At 47.5% G+C, this 17,944-nt stretch overlaps 1 protein-coding gene across 6 annotated transcripts in view; it reads right to left on the bottom strand.

Moving 5' to 3' along the window:
- The window catches only part of Abl1 (c-abl oncogene 1, non-receptor tyrosine kinase), a 118,850-nt gene that overhangs the window by 21,058 nt on the left and 79,848 nt on the right, over positions 1–17,944 (bottom strand). For all 6 annotated transcript variants that reach the window (XM_006497621.4, NM_001283046.1, NM_001283047.1 and 3 more), the window contains 3 exons: positions 7,529–7,702; positions 6,820–7,115; positions 1,257–1,529 (listed from right to left, as the gene is read on the bottom strand). In XM_006497621.4, coding sequence (XP_006497684.1) covers positions 1,257–1,529; positions 6,820–7,115; positions 7,529–7,702 — 743 coding nt within the window. The remainder of the gene's footprint in view (positions 1–1,256; positions 1,530–6,819; positions 7,116–7,528; positions 7,703–17,944) is intronic.

The following is a 17,944-nucleotide window of genomic DNA, read 5'->3' as shown; positions in this document are numbered from 1 at the left end:
TAGACGCCCAATGCTTTCCAAAGTCTGGCTGTGTTTGTAAATCCCTGTCAGCAGCACCTCGCCCTCCAAGCACTGCGGCCTGGTGTACAGGGGATCAGCAGCACTTTAACCCTCTGCTCTGCTAAACTCATGGCACCCTGAGTGCCTACCTCTCAGTGGCTCCTCCTCCTCCTCCTCAGTTAGGGCTTCCTAGTGTCTCTCCTGACCTCTGCCCTTCCTCACAGCAGTGCTTCACACCGTTCTATCCAGTGCAGTCAACACTGGCTCCTCCCCGCACAGGAGAGCCTGGCACCACCCTGACCCCCTATGCTGCCATCATCAGGGATTTGTCCATGTCTGTCCAATGTGGGCACCCAGGACTGAGCCTGTTTGGCAAACACATGTGAAGAACTCATGACATTTTAAAAAGCTGAATTTGGAAAATGCCCAAGAGTCCCCCAGGCAATCCCCCCTCTGCCCCTCTCCTCCCCCTGCGCTGCTCTGCCACGGAGCCAAAGGAAGGAAAATGCTCAATATGATGACTGGAAGCTGCTTTTCATTCTGTAATGCAGCCTTGCTCTAAACAGTTATTATGGCAATTAAAAGTCCCAGCCTCTATTTTCCTGTCTCTTATTGGCAGAGCCGGGGCTGACAGATGTATTGGACGGCTGAGCTGAGACACAAGTACACAGTCAGTGGAGAGCAGGTTATCAGAGTCCATCCAAGACATGCGCAAGCAAGCAATATAGTGCAACACTAGGGGGCACTCTCATCACAGGAACAAGCTCGGATCATGTATCTTCAAGGAGGAACATGAACCACCTGCAAACACGACACGTGGGTCAACAGTGGAGAAGTGTGTGGCCCTGTGATTCAAGGAAGGCCACAGCCTAGTGACACGCAGGACTTGCTTCTGTTTGCATGTGAGAGAACCAAAGCACGCCAGGACGCCACACACCTGCCTTTCCTATCAGCCCACAGAAGTCCACATGGGACTCGGCTCAGGATTCTCCTCCAGTTCAGCCTCTGTGCCTCCTTCTCTCAGCTCCCACAGGGATGCAGCCTCCATGTCACCCAACAAGAACAGAAGGCAGGCTTTGAAAGAGCACAGCTACAGAACAAGTGTCCTCTAATAACTAGCCTTTCCCGATCCTCAGCACTGGGCAGTGCTCACCATCTGCAAAGCCACAGATGGAAGACACTCAGCCTCACACAGAGCCAATGCCGAGGAGGCCTGAGGCGCTGCCGAGCCACAGCAGACACACCCCCTTACCCACCTTCAAGGTCTTCACGGCCACAGTGAGGCTGTACTTCTTCCAAACGCCCTCGTACACCTCCCCGTACTGGCCTCCACCCAACTTGTGCTTCATGGTGATGTCGGTGCGCTCCATTTCCCACTTGTCGTAGTTGGGGGACACACCGTAGATAGTGGGCTTGTTGCGCTTGGGAGCTGGGTAGTGGAGTGTGGTGATGAGGCCATCAGCCACCGTGGAGTGATGGTGAACTAACTCAGCCAGAGTGTTGAAGCGGCTCTCGGAGGACACGTACAGCTGAGGAAGAAGAGGGAACAGTCCTTATTCACAGAGCTAAACCCTAGGGGGAAAGAAAGGCTTTACACACTGTTTAGAGTCTCCTGTAGCAGCTTCTTCTAGCAGGGGTAGAACTCAAAAGCCCCAGGGCATAGATAGTGCTAAACCCTACCCAGCATTCCCCTCCTTAATCTCCAATTTATTACTTTTAATTAATTTTTAAATGATTTTTGTTTTATGAGTATGGTAATCACATGCATGCATGTGCACCATGCGCATGCCTGGTGCTCTTGGAGGCCAGGATAAGTAACTAGAGTTACAGAGAGTGGTGTGAGCCATCATGTGGGTGCTGGGATTAGAACTGGGAGTCTCTGGAAGAGCAGTAGCCAGTGCTCTTAATCTTAACCCTGTAGAGACATCTTTCTAGTCCCTACCCTCCAATTAAATGTTTTCCCTCAGTGTCCAGTATGAGGCTACCACCAGGGTGGAGGACAGTGTGGCTCCATACCCAGCCACGTTTCGGTCAGCACCTTGCAGGCCAGGAGCCAGCATAGCCTTTTCCAACATGGGACACAGGAAGATGAGGTAGGAGTACTTTCAGGCTTCTCTGAGCTACAGCACTGGGGCAGCAGTGGCAGAAAGCACTCCATGGGAGTGCAGCCACCTTTGTTCCCTCCTGCTGCTGCTGCTGCTGCTGCTGCTGCTGCTGCTGCTGCTGCTGCTGCTGCTGCGCTATGGGAAAGAACTGCTCCATGCACATCTACACAGACAGCTGGGCTCTGGGCACAGCAAGCACTAAACCTGACTTGCCCCAGCAGCAAATTCACAGTGGGGGCTGTGGGGGTGCTGGACTCTGTGAGAGCTGATACTTGGTAAGACAGGGTCAGGCTGTGACTACAAAGGTGACATCTGGATAGCACAGAGGGAGGCAGGAGGAAGCCCAAGATATACATAGGCTGTATATTATGCTGGGCACCGCTGTCTGACGGCCGGTATGCATGGCCTCCAGGCAGCAGTGTGGTGTGCTGGGGAAGCTTTAAATGGTGTGGTCTCAGGAGCGGTTAAGGCCTTCCTGGGAGTCCAGAGTTCTCCTGCTCCAGAGTACAAGGGGGGGTTACAAAGGGGTCAGCCCGGCCCTTCTGTCCCTCTCCAATGAGAAGCCTGTTCCTGTCCTCATCAGCTGACTGACTACTACACTAATCCACTGCTCCTGGGCCAAGGACCTGTACCACGCTGCTTCAATTTTCAGTTTTCCCCACCAAGAGCTAAATAAAACTGTTTCTGTGAATTAGCTGCTTCGGGTTATTTCACTGTGGCAATCAAATACAGACACAATTATTTTCTATGGCTTACAAAGGAGATAACCACAAGGGGGTAGCAAGCTCCCTTCTCTGCTTGTCCAGAAGATATACACACATTTTTTTTAAACTCAGGCAAGCCAAATTTGAATCTATAATTCTACTAAAATAAAAGTCCAGGACAACCAAGCTTTGCCTAGACGTGTTCCTCACCCTTGTGTGACAACTGTGGTCTCTGTGTGAGAAGCTGCCTCTGAGCACAGAACCCTCCAGGCTGAAGAAGCCCCTCTCACCTCAGAGCACCTAGAGAGGCTGTATGAACCGTTCTGGAGCCACAGGAAGTTAGACTAGGACATGAGCTGGTGAAGGAAGGGGTGAGGTGGCCCCACCATAAACTTGAGACCCACACAATGTTGCCCACAGCCCTCCCCTCAATGCTGATCGCAGACACAGTGTACTCTGTACAGTTTCGGGGGACAGCTCCCCATCTCTGCCACTCCCCAGAGAGCTATAACTGAGCTCATTCTCCAACCTAAAATTTACATGGCATCATTCAATATTACAGCCGGCTGCCCTCAGGTACACTGTGGCTCCATCCCGGCCATGTTCCTAGAGTCACACGTCCACTCTGGCGGCTGCCTTCTGCCTGCTCTAGTTTTTTGAGCAGAACTTCAGTGATAATCAGGATGAGCAAGGGGATTTCACGGTGTGTTCAGAGAAGCAGGGGAAGCTAGTACCCTACGGGACTTGTTCTGTGCCATGCTTGCTCCACAAGCATACAGCATGGCCATCCAGGGCTCTGCCTCTTCCTGTTCATGAAGAAACCCCCATACCGACTCTCCTTGGTGCCAAGCCATGGGCACATGCCATCTGTGCTTAAGAACTGAACCCAGGTCTTCCGAGCTGTTCACAGACCCTCTCGGAACCCTTTTGTTCCCACCCTGTTGCAGCTCCTTCCTCAAGAATGGCGACAGCACCGTTCCCTCCCAGGGAAGGCAAAGCCCAGTTAACCTAGAGGCCCTGGGGCCAACTCTTCCTGCCTGGGCTCCATTCGGTTAATTCCAGCCTATTGCTTCTCACCATGAGAACAATGGACTCTGTGGAAACTTCAAGAAAAGGAAAGGCTTTGAGGCTCTTGGGAGCCGGGAATACACGGCTGTGGCTGCAGGAGTAGGAACGAAAGGCAAGAGAGGCAGAGTCACCCAGGAGGAAGCCCTGCCCAAACGGCCTCAGAAAAGCACAGAACACCTCAAGAGGGAAACGGGAGTCATGAGGACAGAACAGAGATCCCTTGGGCCTTCAGAAGGATCTTCTGTACCCACTTGTTGGTTGAGGATTGGCTGATTTTGAAATAAAATATAAGCATTATCAGTCCCAGTCTGTGCCTCCCACTGTTTTTAAATGTTCTCTTAAGTAATCAGAGGATTGCATCGAAGCAAAGCTATGTGGGGAGCATTCTTCAGCATTGAGCCCCACTATCCCACCCAGAGCTGTGGTACCTCCCAAATCCTGACGCATATCTCCCACTCTAGGGACACGATTCCACCCAATACAGCTTCCTTGTATATACTCTCTACAGATAGAAGCCTCATCAAGGGCTGAGAAGTCTCCAAAAGCTCTGAATGCTTCAACAGTTGATAGAACCTTGTCCAGGAAGGGGCAGAGAGCAAGCTGCTCGATGAGCTGCTGGCCATGGGAGAGGCCTCTCCACACTGAGACACATACCAGCCTTTAGACAGAGGGATCTCAACACTTCCCACTCTGAGCAGTACTTAGCCTAAGCACAAGCTACAGAGCTGCCTCTTATATCCACCTGGCTGCACTGTTCTGAGACTGGTGACTAAAGGATTCTGGGGACAAGACAGCAATGTTTGCTCAGTGTGGACCTCAGTGATTATCCTAAAACAGCCTGGCTGGCTATGTTAAAAAGAAAGCAGATGGGAGCAAGCTGTCCGCTCCAGGGGAAAAGGCACTTTGTAGCCTGAGGGCTCTTTCAAAGGGCCACCACCCCAGAGTCTACTCCCCAGCATAAACATCTAGCTTTACCCAACACAGCTGGGGCAGTGGCTCTAACTGCAAGTTGCGTGGCTAGACTGTCTGAATTAGGAAACACCTAGGGCACTTCCCTGATGAAGCGCAGCTTGGGTGCTTCTGTGATGGGTTCTCCAGCATGGACTGGGTGGGGAAGACCGTGCCCAGTAATGTGGGCAGCACGTCCCATGGGCTGATGTACTGGAGTGAGATAAAGAAAGCCAGTGTATTCCCTGTTTTCTGCTTCTTCATCCTCTGGGCTATGAGCAAGCAGCAGCATCTACCGAGAGGCCAGCCCCACCAGGACTAGCCAAATACACAAACCTTCCCTTCTGGAAGTTGCTTTTGGTGAGGCATCTGATCAGTGCTGAGAAAAGGAATTAAAATGTACCAGTAACAGACTGATTCTGCACTGAAACCACAGTGCTACACCACACTGTCCCAGAGACAGGCAGGAGGATGTGAATACTCAAGACGAAAGAAATCAGAGAGGCATATGGATGGGCATGGTGGCACATGACTTTAGTCCCTGTGCTCTGGAGGCAGGGGCAGGCCAGCTTGGTCCGAAGAGCAAGTTCAAGGAGGACTATATAGATGCTCATATGGTACAAATGAATGTGTGAGCCGCCAGGAAAATGCTGAAAAGATCACAAGGGTGCCAGCCTCCCAGACACAGACTGTAGGCAGGGCTGCAGCTAGTTATCCGAAGTCTCACCCTAGACTCAAACAAGCAGGAGACCCACAGGCTCCACACACCTGAAAGTGGGTACACAGACTTCTCTAAGCAGGAGAAAAGCAAATTTAATAAGTGGAGCAAGAATGACACACAGGCATGAATCCAGTAGCGTAACAAAGATGGTGTATGGTCTGGTGAGATGCTATAACCCTGTGAAGGTGGCTTTTAAAGGGCTTGTAACCTTTACTAAATTCAGCCATTATATTGTCCATGCTTACACCAGCACAGAGAAACAAATGTAACAGATCACAGACTTGTTTCGGTTTTGTTGCTATCTTTCCACTATGGCTCACTATGTCATGTGGGCTGTATTTCAAACTCAGCAATCTCCCTGCCTCACTGCTCCAAGAATTGGGCTTACAGGTATAAGCCACCACAGGACACTGACAGAGGCAGGTCCACATGTGCCACTGTGAAATCCTCCAAAACACCCTGTCACATGGGGAATGGACAGGTGCGTCAGTGTGCAGGGGTCACTTGTGTCTCTGCTTCATAAAATGATACATACGCTGGGTAAGTCTGAGAGGAGCTGGCAGCAGTAGGCAGACTGAGCTAGGAGACACAAGTAGTTTTCACTGTACTTGGTTTTTGTCACTTGAAATCATGCATATATATTACATATAAGTAAGAAGCAAAGCTATGTGTGGCAGTACACACTTGTAATCCCAGCACTCAGGAGGCAGAGGCAGGAGTGTTGCCACACGTTTAAGGCCAGCCTGGACTCCATAGTGAGTTCCAGGCAAACAGCATTACATAGCAAGATTCTCAAAGGCAAACAAAACCTGTGTGTGTACATAGAACGCAGCCACAGTATCTGCATTTCTGCAGTGAGAGCAGGGTCACGCTAGGTGAGTGCCACACTTGGAGCCAGGTCTCACACACCCTGCCCCCAACCACAGTTCAGAGGCTGTGGTCATTTAAATAAGAATGGTCCCCACTGGCTTACATATTTGTGAAACTAATGGAAACTCCTGCTGTTTATCTGGAGGATTCCTAAGATCATCTGTTTTGTCCGAAACAGGGTATTCACCTAGCCCAGGCTGCCTTTGAACTTACTATGTAGCCAAGGATAGCTTTGAATTCCTGATCCTTCTTGTCTAGGCCTCCTGCTGGGATTACAGGTATGAGCCACCACACCCTGCTGGAGGCATCCTGATCTAGCCTTGCTGCCAGAACTCACTGTCCTGGGCTACCATCTCTGTTTTTCCCTCAGCCCATCAGTTCGCTGCAGGTCCCAGTCACCCACCTTGCCATCAGAGGCAGTGTTGATCCTGTAGTGGTACACCCTCCCTTCATACCGCAGCGAGATGGATCTCTGGCCAGGGCTACTCTCACTCTCCCGCACTAAGAAGCTGCCGTTGATTCCGCTGCTCAGCAGATACTCAGCAGCATTCCGAGATACAGGGCCATGATACCAGGAATGTTTCTCCAGGCTGTTGACGGGGGTGATGTAGTTGCTTGGGACCCATCCTTGGCCATTTTTCGTTTGGGCTTCACACCATTCCCCATTGTGATTATAACCCAAGACCCGGAGCTTTTCACCTTAGAAAAAAAAAAAAAAGAGTAAACAGACATATCATTGGTCACTGGCTTTCTTCTGTCTAACCTTTCTCCAGCACATCTGTTGCTCAGGAGTACACAGGGGACAACTCTGCCTTGGCATCTAAGCTCATACAAATTTACTCATCAAGAGTTTTGTTCCTATTGCAAGGAAACGTTTTAGGGAAAAATGCTTTTGCTTGGGGAATTAAAAACAGTAGAAAACCCTCAAGTTTCCAGCCTGGGGTTCAGGTGTCTTCTGTAGGAACATGGGGAAACGTGTAGCTCTGGAGCCCCCAAGGGTGGATGCTATGCTCTGCAGGCATTTCTGCTCTCAAATTATAAAGGTCTTGGGAGCAAAGGGCAGGCCACTCAGAGCCACCACCCCCCCCCTTTGCTTGCCATCTCTCCTTTACCTTTAGTGATGCTGAGAGTGTTATCTCCACTGGCCACAAAATCATAGAGTGCCACAAAAAGGTTGGGGTCATTTTCACTGGGCCCAGCAAGAAGGTTTTCCTTGGAGTTCCATCGAGCTGCTTCGCTGAGACCCTGGGGCTCAAAGTCAGATGCCACTGGCCTCTGCAGGGCTTCTGCAAGACAAGGAATAGGCAAATGAACATGGAAGAGAACCTGAAGAGCTGAGCTGAAGTCACTACATAGTAAAATGTTTAGTTGTCTTTATCAAGTATTATGCAAAGCATAATTCCTTATGGTGGTTTAAGTAAAATGGGCCCCATATGCTCACATATCTGAATGCTTGGTCTGGGCTTCAGAAATGGAACTGTTTGGGGAGGATTAGCAGGTATAGTCTCACTTGGTTCCCAACATCCATGCCATTCCCAGTTAGCTCTGCCTCCTGCACCATGCCTGCCTGCTGCCACACTCCTCACCATGATGGTCATGGACTCTAACCCTTTAGAACCATGAGCCCCAAACTAAACATTTTCTGAGTTGCCTTGTTCATGGTGTTCTGTCACAGCAACAGAAAAGAAACGAAGGCATTCCTGCTCCCAAATAGTTTAGGCCTTTAAGTTCATTCGTTCAGGCAGGCAAGATGGCTCCGCAGGTAAGACCAACATGTGCCAAACCCGACAAGCTGAGGTTGATCCCCAGGACCCACATGTTCATTGGAGGGAACTGACTACAGAAAGCTGAGTTCTGACCTCTGTACCCACCATGGCATACGCACCCCCCCCAATAAACGCAATAATATTCATTAATCCAATATGAATTTTCTCAGAAATAGACATAATCCATCTCTATAATCTGCCACTTTTTACAATATGGAGTATACATTCTTTAAAACACTTTTTATTTTTCCTTTTTGTTCCAGTTTTTCTTTTTGAGACAAGGTTTCTCATAACCCAGAGTATCCTTAAAAATCCTGATTTGGGCTGGTGAGATGGCTCAGCGGGTAAGAGCACCAACTGCCCTTTCAAAGGTCCTGAGTTCAAATCCCAGTAACCACATGGTGGCTTACAACCACCCGTAATGAGACCCATGCCCTCTTCTAGTTGTCTGAAGACAGACAGCTACATTGTACTTACATATAATAAACAAATCTTAAAAAAAAAAAAAAAAGCTGGGTGTGGTGGCACACGCCTTTAATCCCAGCTCTCAGGAGGCAGAGGCAGGCAGATTTCTGAGTTCGAGGCCAGCCTGGTCTACAGAGTAAGTTCCAGGACAGCCAGGGCTGGACAGAGAAACCCTGTCTCGAAAAACAAAAAACAAAAAACAAAAAACCCTCCTGATTCATCTGCTCAGATGCAGGGGTAGCAGGCCTGTGCTACTACAGCTAGCTTAAAACACTTAACTATATCAATGTTGATATAAATAACCAAACACTGGCCATTCCAGTCCCGCTCTATTCTGGGGTGAGAGCTGGTTTTTGTGATCTCTACTTCAAAATGCCCTTCTGCTTCTGCCCAAGAGAGCTGTTGCCCACAGGATTGCCTCTCTACTTTTCTGCCAACGTCCGTCCCCTCCTCTTCCCACTCGGATATGGTCATCCTTACACATTTTTAGCCTGTGAAGGCCCTGCCCATCTCTTGTGTTCTGAAATGTGTCTGTCCCAGCTGAGGCTGGAGGTGACCAGCAGCAATTGCACCACACATGGCACTGCCTACAGACAGTTTTCCACTCCATCCTCTTTCTAGCCCTGATTGTGTGACGTCTGTCTCAGACACCTTTGTGGTAAGTTTGCAGAAGGGCGCTTCTGAGGAGGCCAGTCTCCTCTAGAAGGCACAACAGTGCAGAGCTGTGTAATAAAACCTCAATTCCACTTGAGTGAGATCACAATGAGAAATCAAGCTTGTGCAACAGTTTGGGCTTAAGAAGAGTAGAAAACTTACAAAAGAGCCATGCGCAAACATTAACACTCATCATGCCCCCATATAGAGTTAGAGGACTATCCATTACCCCTGCCTCCAAAACCATCATTTTCTTGGGCAGTAATACCCATTTTGGGGATGGGCCTGACTTCATTCACCTAAAATAATATCAATAAAATGATGGAAAGCTATCTGTAGTTCCAGCATTAGGGAGGCCTGAGGCATGAAAAGTACCTCAAATTCAAGGCCAGGCTGAGTCACTGTCTTAGTCAAGGTTTCTATTCCTGCACAAACATCATGACCAAGAAGCAAGTTGGGGAGGAAAGGGTTTATTTAGCCTATACTTCCACATTGCTGTTCATCACCAAAGGAAGTCAGGACTGGAACTCACACAGGGAAGGAACCTGGAGGCAGGAGCTGATGCAGAGGCCATGGAGGGATGCTGTTTACTGGCTTGCTTTCCCTGGCTTGCTCAGCCTGCTTTCTTACAGAACCCAGGACCACCAGCCCAGGGATGGCACCACCCACAATGGGCCCTCCCGCCTTGATCACTAATTGAGAAAATACCTTACAGCTGGATTTTATGGAGGCATTTCCTCAACTGAAGCTCCATTCTCTGTGAAATTCCAGCTTGTGTCAAGTTGACACACAAAACCAGCCAGTACAACTGACCCCTTGTCAACTTGTCACACAAACACATCACTAGTAAGTCTCAACCCTTATTTTCTTATTCACCCCCAAGATCTAAATAACTCTAAAAGTCCCACAGTCTTTAAAAGTTCTTACATATTAAAATTTCAATCCCTTTAAAATGTCCAATCTTTTTTGAAATTCAAAGTCTTTTTACAATTCAAAGTCTCTCAACTGTGGGCTCTACTAAAATACTTTCTTATTTTAAGAGGGAAAAATATCAGGGCATAGTCACAATCAAAAGCAAAATCAAACTTTAACCATCCAATGTCTGGGATCCACTCATGATCTTCTGGGCTCATCCAAGGGCTTGGGATACTTCTCCAGCTCTGCCCTCTGTAGCACACACCTTGTCTTCTAGGCTTCAGCTGTTGTTCTTGGTGGTCATCTCATGGTACTGGCATCTCCAAAACACTGCTGTCTTCTGCTGCAACTGGACTGCACTGCACTTTCATAAATAGTCTCTCATAGACTCTTTTCATGGTGCTCAGCCTCAACTTCTCTGCATGCCCCCTTCAGTCCTTGGCCTTCAACTGCCACTGAGGCTGCACCTTCACCAATGGTGCCCAAGCACCAGCTGCTACCCCTTCATGCTTCAAAACCAGTACCACCTGGGTGACTCAAATATTACCAAGTCTGACTGACTGCTAACATGCGGTACAACCATGGCTGCCTCTGGAATAAGCCTCTGTACTCTCAGGAAGCCCTTCCAATAAGATTTCACCTTAGTGATGCTGGTCTCTTCTTAATCACTGCTAATTTCTAACCAGCATCAATCGTCCTAGTAATGAAAATTGGTGCTTCTGGTATCTTGTTAATCACAGCTGATTCTTCAGCCCCAGCTAACCAAAACCACAGAATCCTCACAGTCAATACAGCATCAGCCCTGGAAAGAGTCTTTAATCTTCCCTCTGAAATTTCACAAGCCAGGCCTCCATCTTCTGCACTATTCTCAACATCATCTTCCAAGCTCCTACAGAACATCCTACAGAGCTCTTAACACTCAATTGGTCTTCTAGATCAAAGTTCCAAAGTCCTTCCACAGTCCTCCAAAAAAAAAAAAAAAAGGTCAGGCTGACACAGGAATACCCCACTCCCAGTATCAACTTCTGTCTTAGGGCTTTATTGCTGTGAACAGACACCATGACCAAGGCAACTCGTATAAGGACAACATTTAATTGAGGCTGGCTTACAGGTTCAGAGGTTCAGTCCATTATCATCAAGATGGGAGTAAGGCAGTATTTAGGCAGGCATGGTGCAGGAGCAGCTGAGAGTTCTACATCTTCATCAGAAGGTTACTAGGAGAAAACTAACTTCCAGGCAACTAGGATGAGGGTCTTATAGCCCACACCCACAGTGATACAACTACTCCAACAAAGCCACATCTACTCCAATAGAGCCACACTTTCTAATATTCCTTGGCCAGATTATATACAAACCATCACATTCTACTCTCTGGTCACCATAGGCTTGTTCAAACATATGAGTCTATGTGGGCCATACCTAAACACAGCATAATGCAAAATACATTCAGTCTAACTTCAAAAGTCCCCATAGTCTATAGCAGTCTCAACAACGTTAAAAGTCCAAAGTTCAAAGTCTCTTCTGAGACTCATCCAATCACTTAACTGTAATCCCCAAAGCAAGACAGGAAACCAGCTGGGCAAACTCAAAACTCTGCATCTCTATGGCTGATGTCAACGCAGTCTTCAGATCTCCAACTCCTTTTTCATCTTTGTTGACTGCAACAACTTCTTTCTCCTGGGCTGTTTCCACTCCCTGTTAGCAGCTTTTCTCAGCAGATACCCCATGGCTCTGGCATCTCGAACATCTTGGGGGGTCTCCAAGGCAACTTCAATGTTACAGCTTTTTGTTTCAATGTCTGGGATCCACACATGATCTGGGTTCCTCCAGAGGGCTGGCATCACTTCTCCAGCTCTGCCTTCTGCAGCACTCTAAGCTCAGGTTGATCCACCACTGCTATGGCTGTTCTTGGTGACCATCCCATGGTACTGGCATTTCCAATACCCTGGAGTCTTCCGCTACAATGAGGCTTCCGCTGCAATAGCCTCTCATAGGCTCTCTTCATGGTGCCAAGCCTCGACTCCTTTGCATGATCCCTTCGGTCCTGGGCCACCAACTGTAACTGTGGCAGCACCTTCACCAATGGTCTTCTATGACCTCTCACAGTGCCAAGACTCAGCTGCTCTTCATAACCCTTCATGTCTTCAAAACCAGTACCACCTGGGTGACTCTTACTCATTTCCAAGTACAGCTACAGTGCAAGGTACAGCCTTGGCTGTCTCTGGAGCTTCTCTGTGCTCTCAAAAAACACTTCCCAGAAGATTTCACCTCAGTCATGCTGGTCTCTTCCTAATCACCACTAATTTCTTAGCTCCAGCTAACCAGCATCAATGTCCCAGCAGTCCCTTCTATTTTTCACCCTAAAGCCAGAACTACGTGGCCAAAGCTGCCGAGTTCTGCTGCTTGCTGGGGCTGGAACATGTTCCCCTTATTCTATTACATCTCCACCAGCTTTCTCTTTCCAGCTCCTTCACTGCCTAAGCTTCGCAGTCCTGGAACTTGCTCTGTAGAATGACTTTGAATTCAGAGATCTGCATGCCTGACTTCTAAGCATAGGGATTAAAGGTATGGACCACCAAACCTGGATTTAAATTTTTCTTCACCTAGAATTGCTCTGTTCTAGGCTGGCCTTGAACTCAAAGCTCTCCTTTGTCTCCTGGGATTAAAGGCTTATATTAAGGTTGGGCCTAAATTTAGCTGGGTGGGATCTTGCCCCAAGGTCACTACTCCCTTAATTCAATGAAATATCCTTGAACACAGGATTCAGCTCCATTTCACTTCCTGGTGCTCCTTTAAAATTCAAACCATATATTTTGTATTTTTCCTTTCTCAGCTTGCTGTGCCTATTTAAAATGCGTTTCTTCAGACTTAACCAGAGAACAAAGTCTCTGCTGGGCTTTTTTGCGATATCCTTTGTCGATGCAATTAATATAAATCTCTTTACTTTAGGAGCCTCAGGCAGTCTCTTCAGACAGTGGCAAAAGCAGCTGCGTTCTTCACCAAAACATCACAAAACAGTTTCTTGGCCACATATTAAAGTTCTTCTCCACTGAAAGCTCCTGGGCCAGCGGTCCTACACAGTTCAAATGACCCTCAGCACCACTGTCTTCCATATTCCTACTAGGTTGACACATTAAGCCCAAGTTAAAGCATTCCAGGCTTTGCAAATCCAAAGTCCCAAAATCCATATTCTTCCAAAAAAAAAGCATGGTCAGGCCTATCACAGCAATATTCCAGTTGCTGGTACCAACTTCTATCTTAGGGTTTCCACTGCTGTAAACAGACACCATGACCAAGGCAATTCTTATAAGGACAACATTTAACTGAGGCGGGCTTACATGTTCAGAGTTCTACATCTTCATCTGAAGGCTGCTAGCAGAATACTGACTTCCAGGCAGCTAGGATGAGGGTCTTAAAGCCCACACTCACAGTGACACACCTACTCCAATAAGGCCACACCTTCTGGTAGTGCCACTCCCTGGGCCAAACATTTAAACCACCACAGTCACAAGTTTGTGAGTTTGAGGCCATCCTGGGGCGTGGAGAGTGTTCAAGGCTAGGTAAGTGCTACACAGTGAGACCGTGTCTCAAAAAATGAACGAGGAAGAGAGGAAGGGAAAGCAGACATGTCTAAAGGGTGAACAAGACCCATAAACAAACAATTCATGGAAAACTAAAATCATCATTGGACATGGAAAGTGTGAAGTCTCACTAGGAACTGAAGAACGCAATCCTTCAAACCAGTGGGCCCTTCTAGACAGTGGTGGGCATGAAGGTGAGACACATCATGACGGCAGGCGGTCCTCTACAGCGCCTGCCTGCAGCAGTGTGCACTGCCGGGTCCAGTGCAACACAAATCACCTCAGTCTCACAATCTTTCACCATCACTGGCAATTTATCCCAGGATATGCAAACAATGACTTGTGTATACCAATTTAAAAGACAGAAAAAAATTGGAAGGTCCAAAACACCCACTGATTAAGTTAAGCTAAGCTATTCTCCATCCACAAAACAGAACACTTCAAAGTCCACTTGGGATGTTTTAGACAGGGCTCAGTGGCAGGACACCAGTCTGCAATGTGCAGGCGCTGGCTTTGATTCTCAATACCACAAATAAATAAACAAAATACTTTCACTTGGGAATATGTTTATAATACATTCATTAAAATTTTATATTCTGGCATATACAGTAACATCCTAATTTTATAAAAAGCAAAGGGAACCAGAAGAAACTGCTCACCAAGATGTGAGCAGCAACTGACCCAGGGTGTGGAGGGTTGGTCACAAGGCTTTCAGCTCTCTTTACACTCTTCTCTATTATGGCTCATTTGTTACCATGACCAGGTTATTTTTATAATCAGCTTACAACACCAACACTAGAATAACATGTAAGTAGAAGCCAGGATGCTTACATAACAGACAATTTAAAATGAGCAGCTCTGGGGAGAGGCTCCTCCCACTGTCCTGACAGAGCACTTATGTGTTTCCCTGCATGCCCCAACCCGGGGCCAGCAGTTCAGCGTTTTGGAAGGCTGGGCCCATACAGGAAATGAATGCTGTGTCACGCGTACAGAAGTGCTTTTCTTCTCAAACGCCATTTGACCTCTTCTATCAAACATTCCCTTGCATCTGGATTTGATCAGTTACATAACTAGAGGAAGTGGCCTGGAAAAACACCTGGAGTAAGCAGGACACATTCTGCTCAGAGGTGAGGAGTGAAGCAGGCCTGTCCCCAAGGCTGAGACAGAAGCTGACAATGTAGGTAGGGAGTGAAGCCTTGTGGGAAAACCGTCCTGCAGCTGCCTGGATCCAGCAGGATGGCCTCCAAGCCCTCTCTCTCAACCCCACCCCATCCCCCAATCCCGGTCCTCAAGTTAACAGCCAAAGCCCAAAGGGAAGTATTGCTCATGTGTGCCTCTGGATGGAGACATGGAGTGTAGCAACAAAACCTTCCAGCCAATTCCCAGTCCAGGCTGATGTCAAAACTGACTCACAGTGCATCAGTGCCAAGTTACTTTCTTCATTTCATAGTCAGCCATACTCATCAACTGTAAGAATGATCACAGCTCACCAGGCCAAAGTTGCAGAATGTACTTAAATTTTTGTTGCTCAAGACATTAACTCTTTGCCATTTCCACTGTCAGGAAACCACCCCATCACCACCACCAAGTCCGAAAGCTTTGCTCACAAAGATGCCTCAAAGAGCTCCCCTCCTATTCTCTCAGCAAGTCTTTGACAGTATTCTTCAGACAACAAACTGCACCATGCACTACTGAGTCACTCTCTTCTCTGCCACAAGCACTTTCTTCTGTGTCCTTCTAAATGACATTTTAAATATATTATATTTGAATTTTTAAATGTGACCATTGTCCCCTTTAAGACCATTTAGGTTGCTGCCCATCAGTGACACTCAGCAAGAGTTGCTAATCAGTTTATTGCAGCATCACAAATTAGTGCCATCTGAAAACTACCTCTAAACCACTAGAAAACCTGGGCTCCTCTCAGAGGGTATCGGAATGTTGGAAAGTTCAATAGGAACTCTGCACACAATTTACTTGTTTAGACAGTACTCTAGGAAAACTGTTTGAGTATGTTAAAGGTCCTTTTTATTAAAATAAAAGGAAATCCCTTTTCAAGGTTGTGAGTCACTGTTGAAGACTGTTTACAGAAGATCCTTGGATGGGGCATATCTGGGCTAGATCGCTGTGAGGAATGAGGGGAGCCAGTGGCTGCCCTGAGACCCAGGGGAAGGAGACTTCACTGTCTCAGGGAGACGGTAGAATTTGCCTCCAGGAAAAACATCCCCAGGAAGCTCCTGACTTCCTGTTGGCACTGGTCCCCAGGTCCCCGTGGAGTGTGGGGCAGCCAGCTGCACAGCACTTCCCACAGTCCTCACCTTGGGCCCTGGGAGACACTTCCTCGTTGGGGAGGAACAGAAAGGGTATGTCCCTAAACACACAGTCCCATTTCCTGTGCTCATTTCAAGGACTTAAGCCCTGCCAAAGTAACTTTCTTTCCTTGGTGGCCCCTTTGAGATTTCCTCTGGCTAGAGGAATCTCCGCAATGCGCAGATCTGTAAAACAGACCCTTTGCAAAGGAGAGGACTTCATGTTTTAGCTCCTTTCTGTTCCAGCTGATGAGGTCATGCTCAGAATATTCTCAAGTCAGTCTGTAACTGTTTCGTGAGTTCCTCATAATGTGAGCTTGGAGGAAAAGTCTTATTTCCCACAATGTAAACCTGCTGAACGCCACTGCATCCCTCTTATCACTCAGACCCTCACCCACAGTTCAGATTATTAAAATAACAAAACCGCATTTAACTAAATACAGCCTTTGTATTACCTCACATCCAGAACTCAATTTTCCCAGCACCCCGAAACAACAAGTCACAGGGTGTAGAGGAACTGGAGTGGAGAAGTAAGAACACCACAGCCATCAGTGGCCTCCCTCATACTGGCCCTGGGAGAAGCAGCTGGTGAGAGCTTGATAGCTATAAAAGTGAAAGCCCAAGAGGGGCTTGTCTCTGCGGTGCCACAACAGAGCAGATGGAGTTGCCTCAGGGAGAGGAGACAGGAGACAGAGGCAGCACTCAGCAAAGAAGGGGATGATCCAAGGCCAGCCTGACACCCCGATCTCAATAAAAACATGCTTCTTTATGACACCTTTGTCAGTGTGAGCCCCTGCAGCTGTAACATGTGGACCTGGCTTCTGCTGGAGACTGCTACCATCTTGTGCTTCCTGTGTTCTTAAAGAAGCAAAATGGCTGGCTCCAACTAGATATTAGTGAAGCAAAGATGATTTCTTTGCAAGATGACCCTTGCAAGGTCATGAGCCCTTTCCAGTTTCCCATGACCTTCCAGAGTAACAAATTCCTTCACAGGGCTGCTGAGGTGCCCAATGATACCCAAGGACCAAAAGAGCAACATGAAGAGCCAACTGGAGACTGGTGTATGCAGTGACCAGAGTATACTGTGCAACTTTCTCTTAAAATGATGCAGTTCTTCTTTTCTGCTTCTGATATCATAGGTACTAAATGAAATAGGATTCTAGAGAAACCTCTTTTTAAAAAAACAGTTTGTGTCATCCCAAGGCTTAAGTATTTGCCTTGCAATCTTTCTAATACTTACCCAGGCAACTTAAACAACATAGATTTCTCCCTGAACCTCTGACCCTGTCAAACAGCCCAAATACTAAGCTTTCTGAAGATACAGCCCTTATTCCCAAAATTTAAAAAATATGAAGGAATCTTGTATCACCCTTTAAGGATCATTGTTGGGGCTGGAGGTAGGGCTGAGTGGTTAACACTTGCTGCTTTTGCAGAGGACCTGAGTTAGGTCTCCAGCACCCACATGGCAGGGGCGGGGCTCACAACTTCAGGAGACTCAACACCCCCCCTGGTCTCTGTGGGCACCTGCACACATGTGGCATACATAAAAATAAAAATTAAAACAAACTATTTTTAAAAATTGTTAAAGTAGTCTATAATTACTATTGGTGGAAATAACTAAATATTTTTAAATTTTAGTGTTTATGAGTATTATGATTTGGGTGTGTGTGTGCATGTGGGGTCAGAGGACAGCTCTTTGCAGTGGGTTCGCTCCTTTGACCATTATGTGGGTTCTGAGGTGGAATCCAGGCCATCAGACTTGCCCGGCAAGCACTTCATCCCATTCAGTCACCTTACAGACACCACCATCTAAAACCTCTCAGAGCACATGTCATCCAGGC

The sequence above is a fragment of the Mus musculus genome, chromosome 2 (genome assembly GCF_000001635.26).
Source record: "Mus musculus strain C57BL/6J chromosome 2, GRCm38.p6 C57BL/6J".
Lineage (NCBI taxonomy): Eukaryota > Metazoa > Chordata > Mammalia > Rodentia > Muridae > Mus > Mus musculus.
The sequence above is the reverse complement of the archived record's forward strand: the minus strand, read 5'-3'. Positions and strand labels throughout refer to the sequence as shown.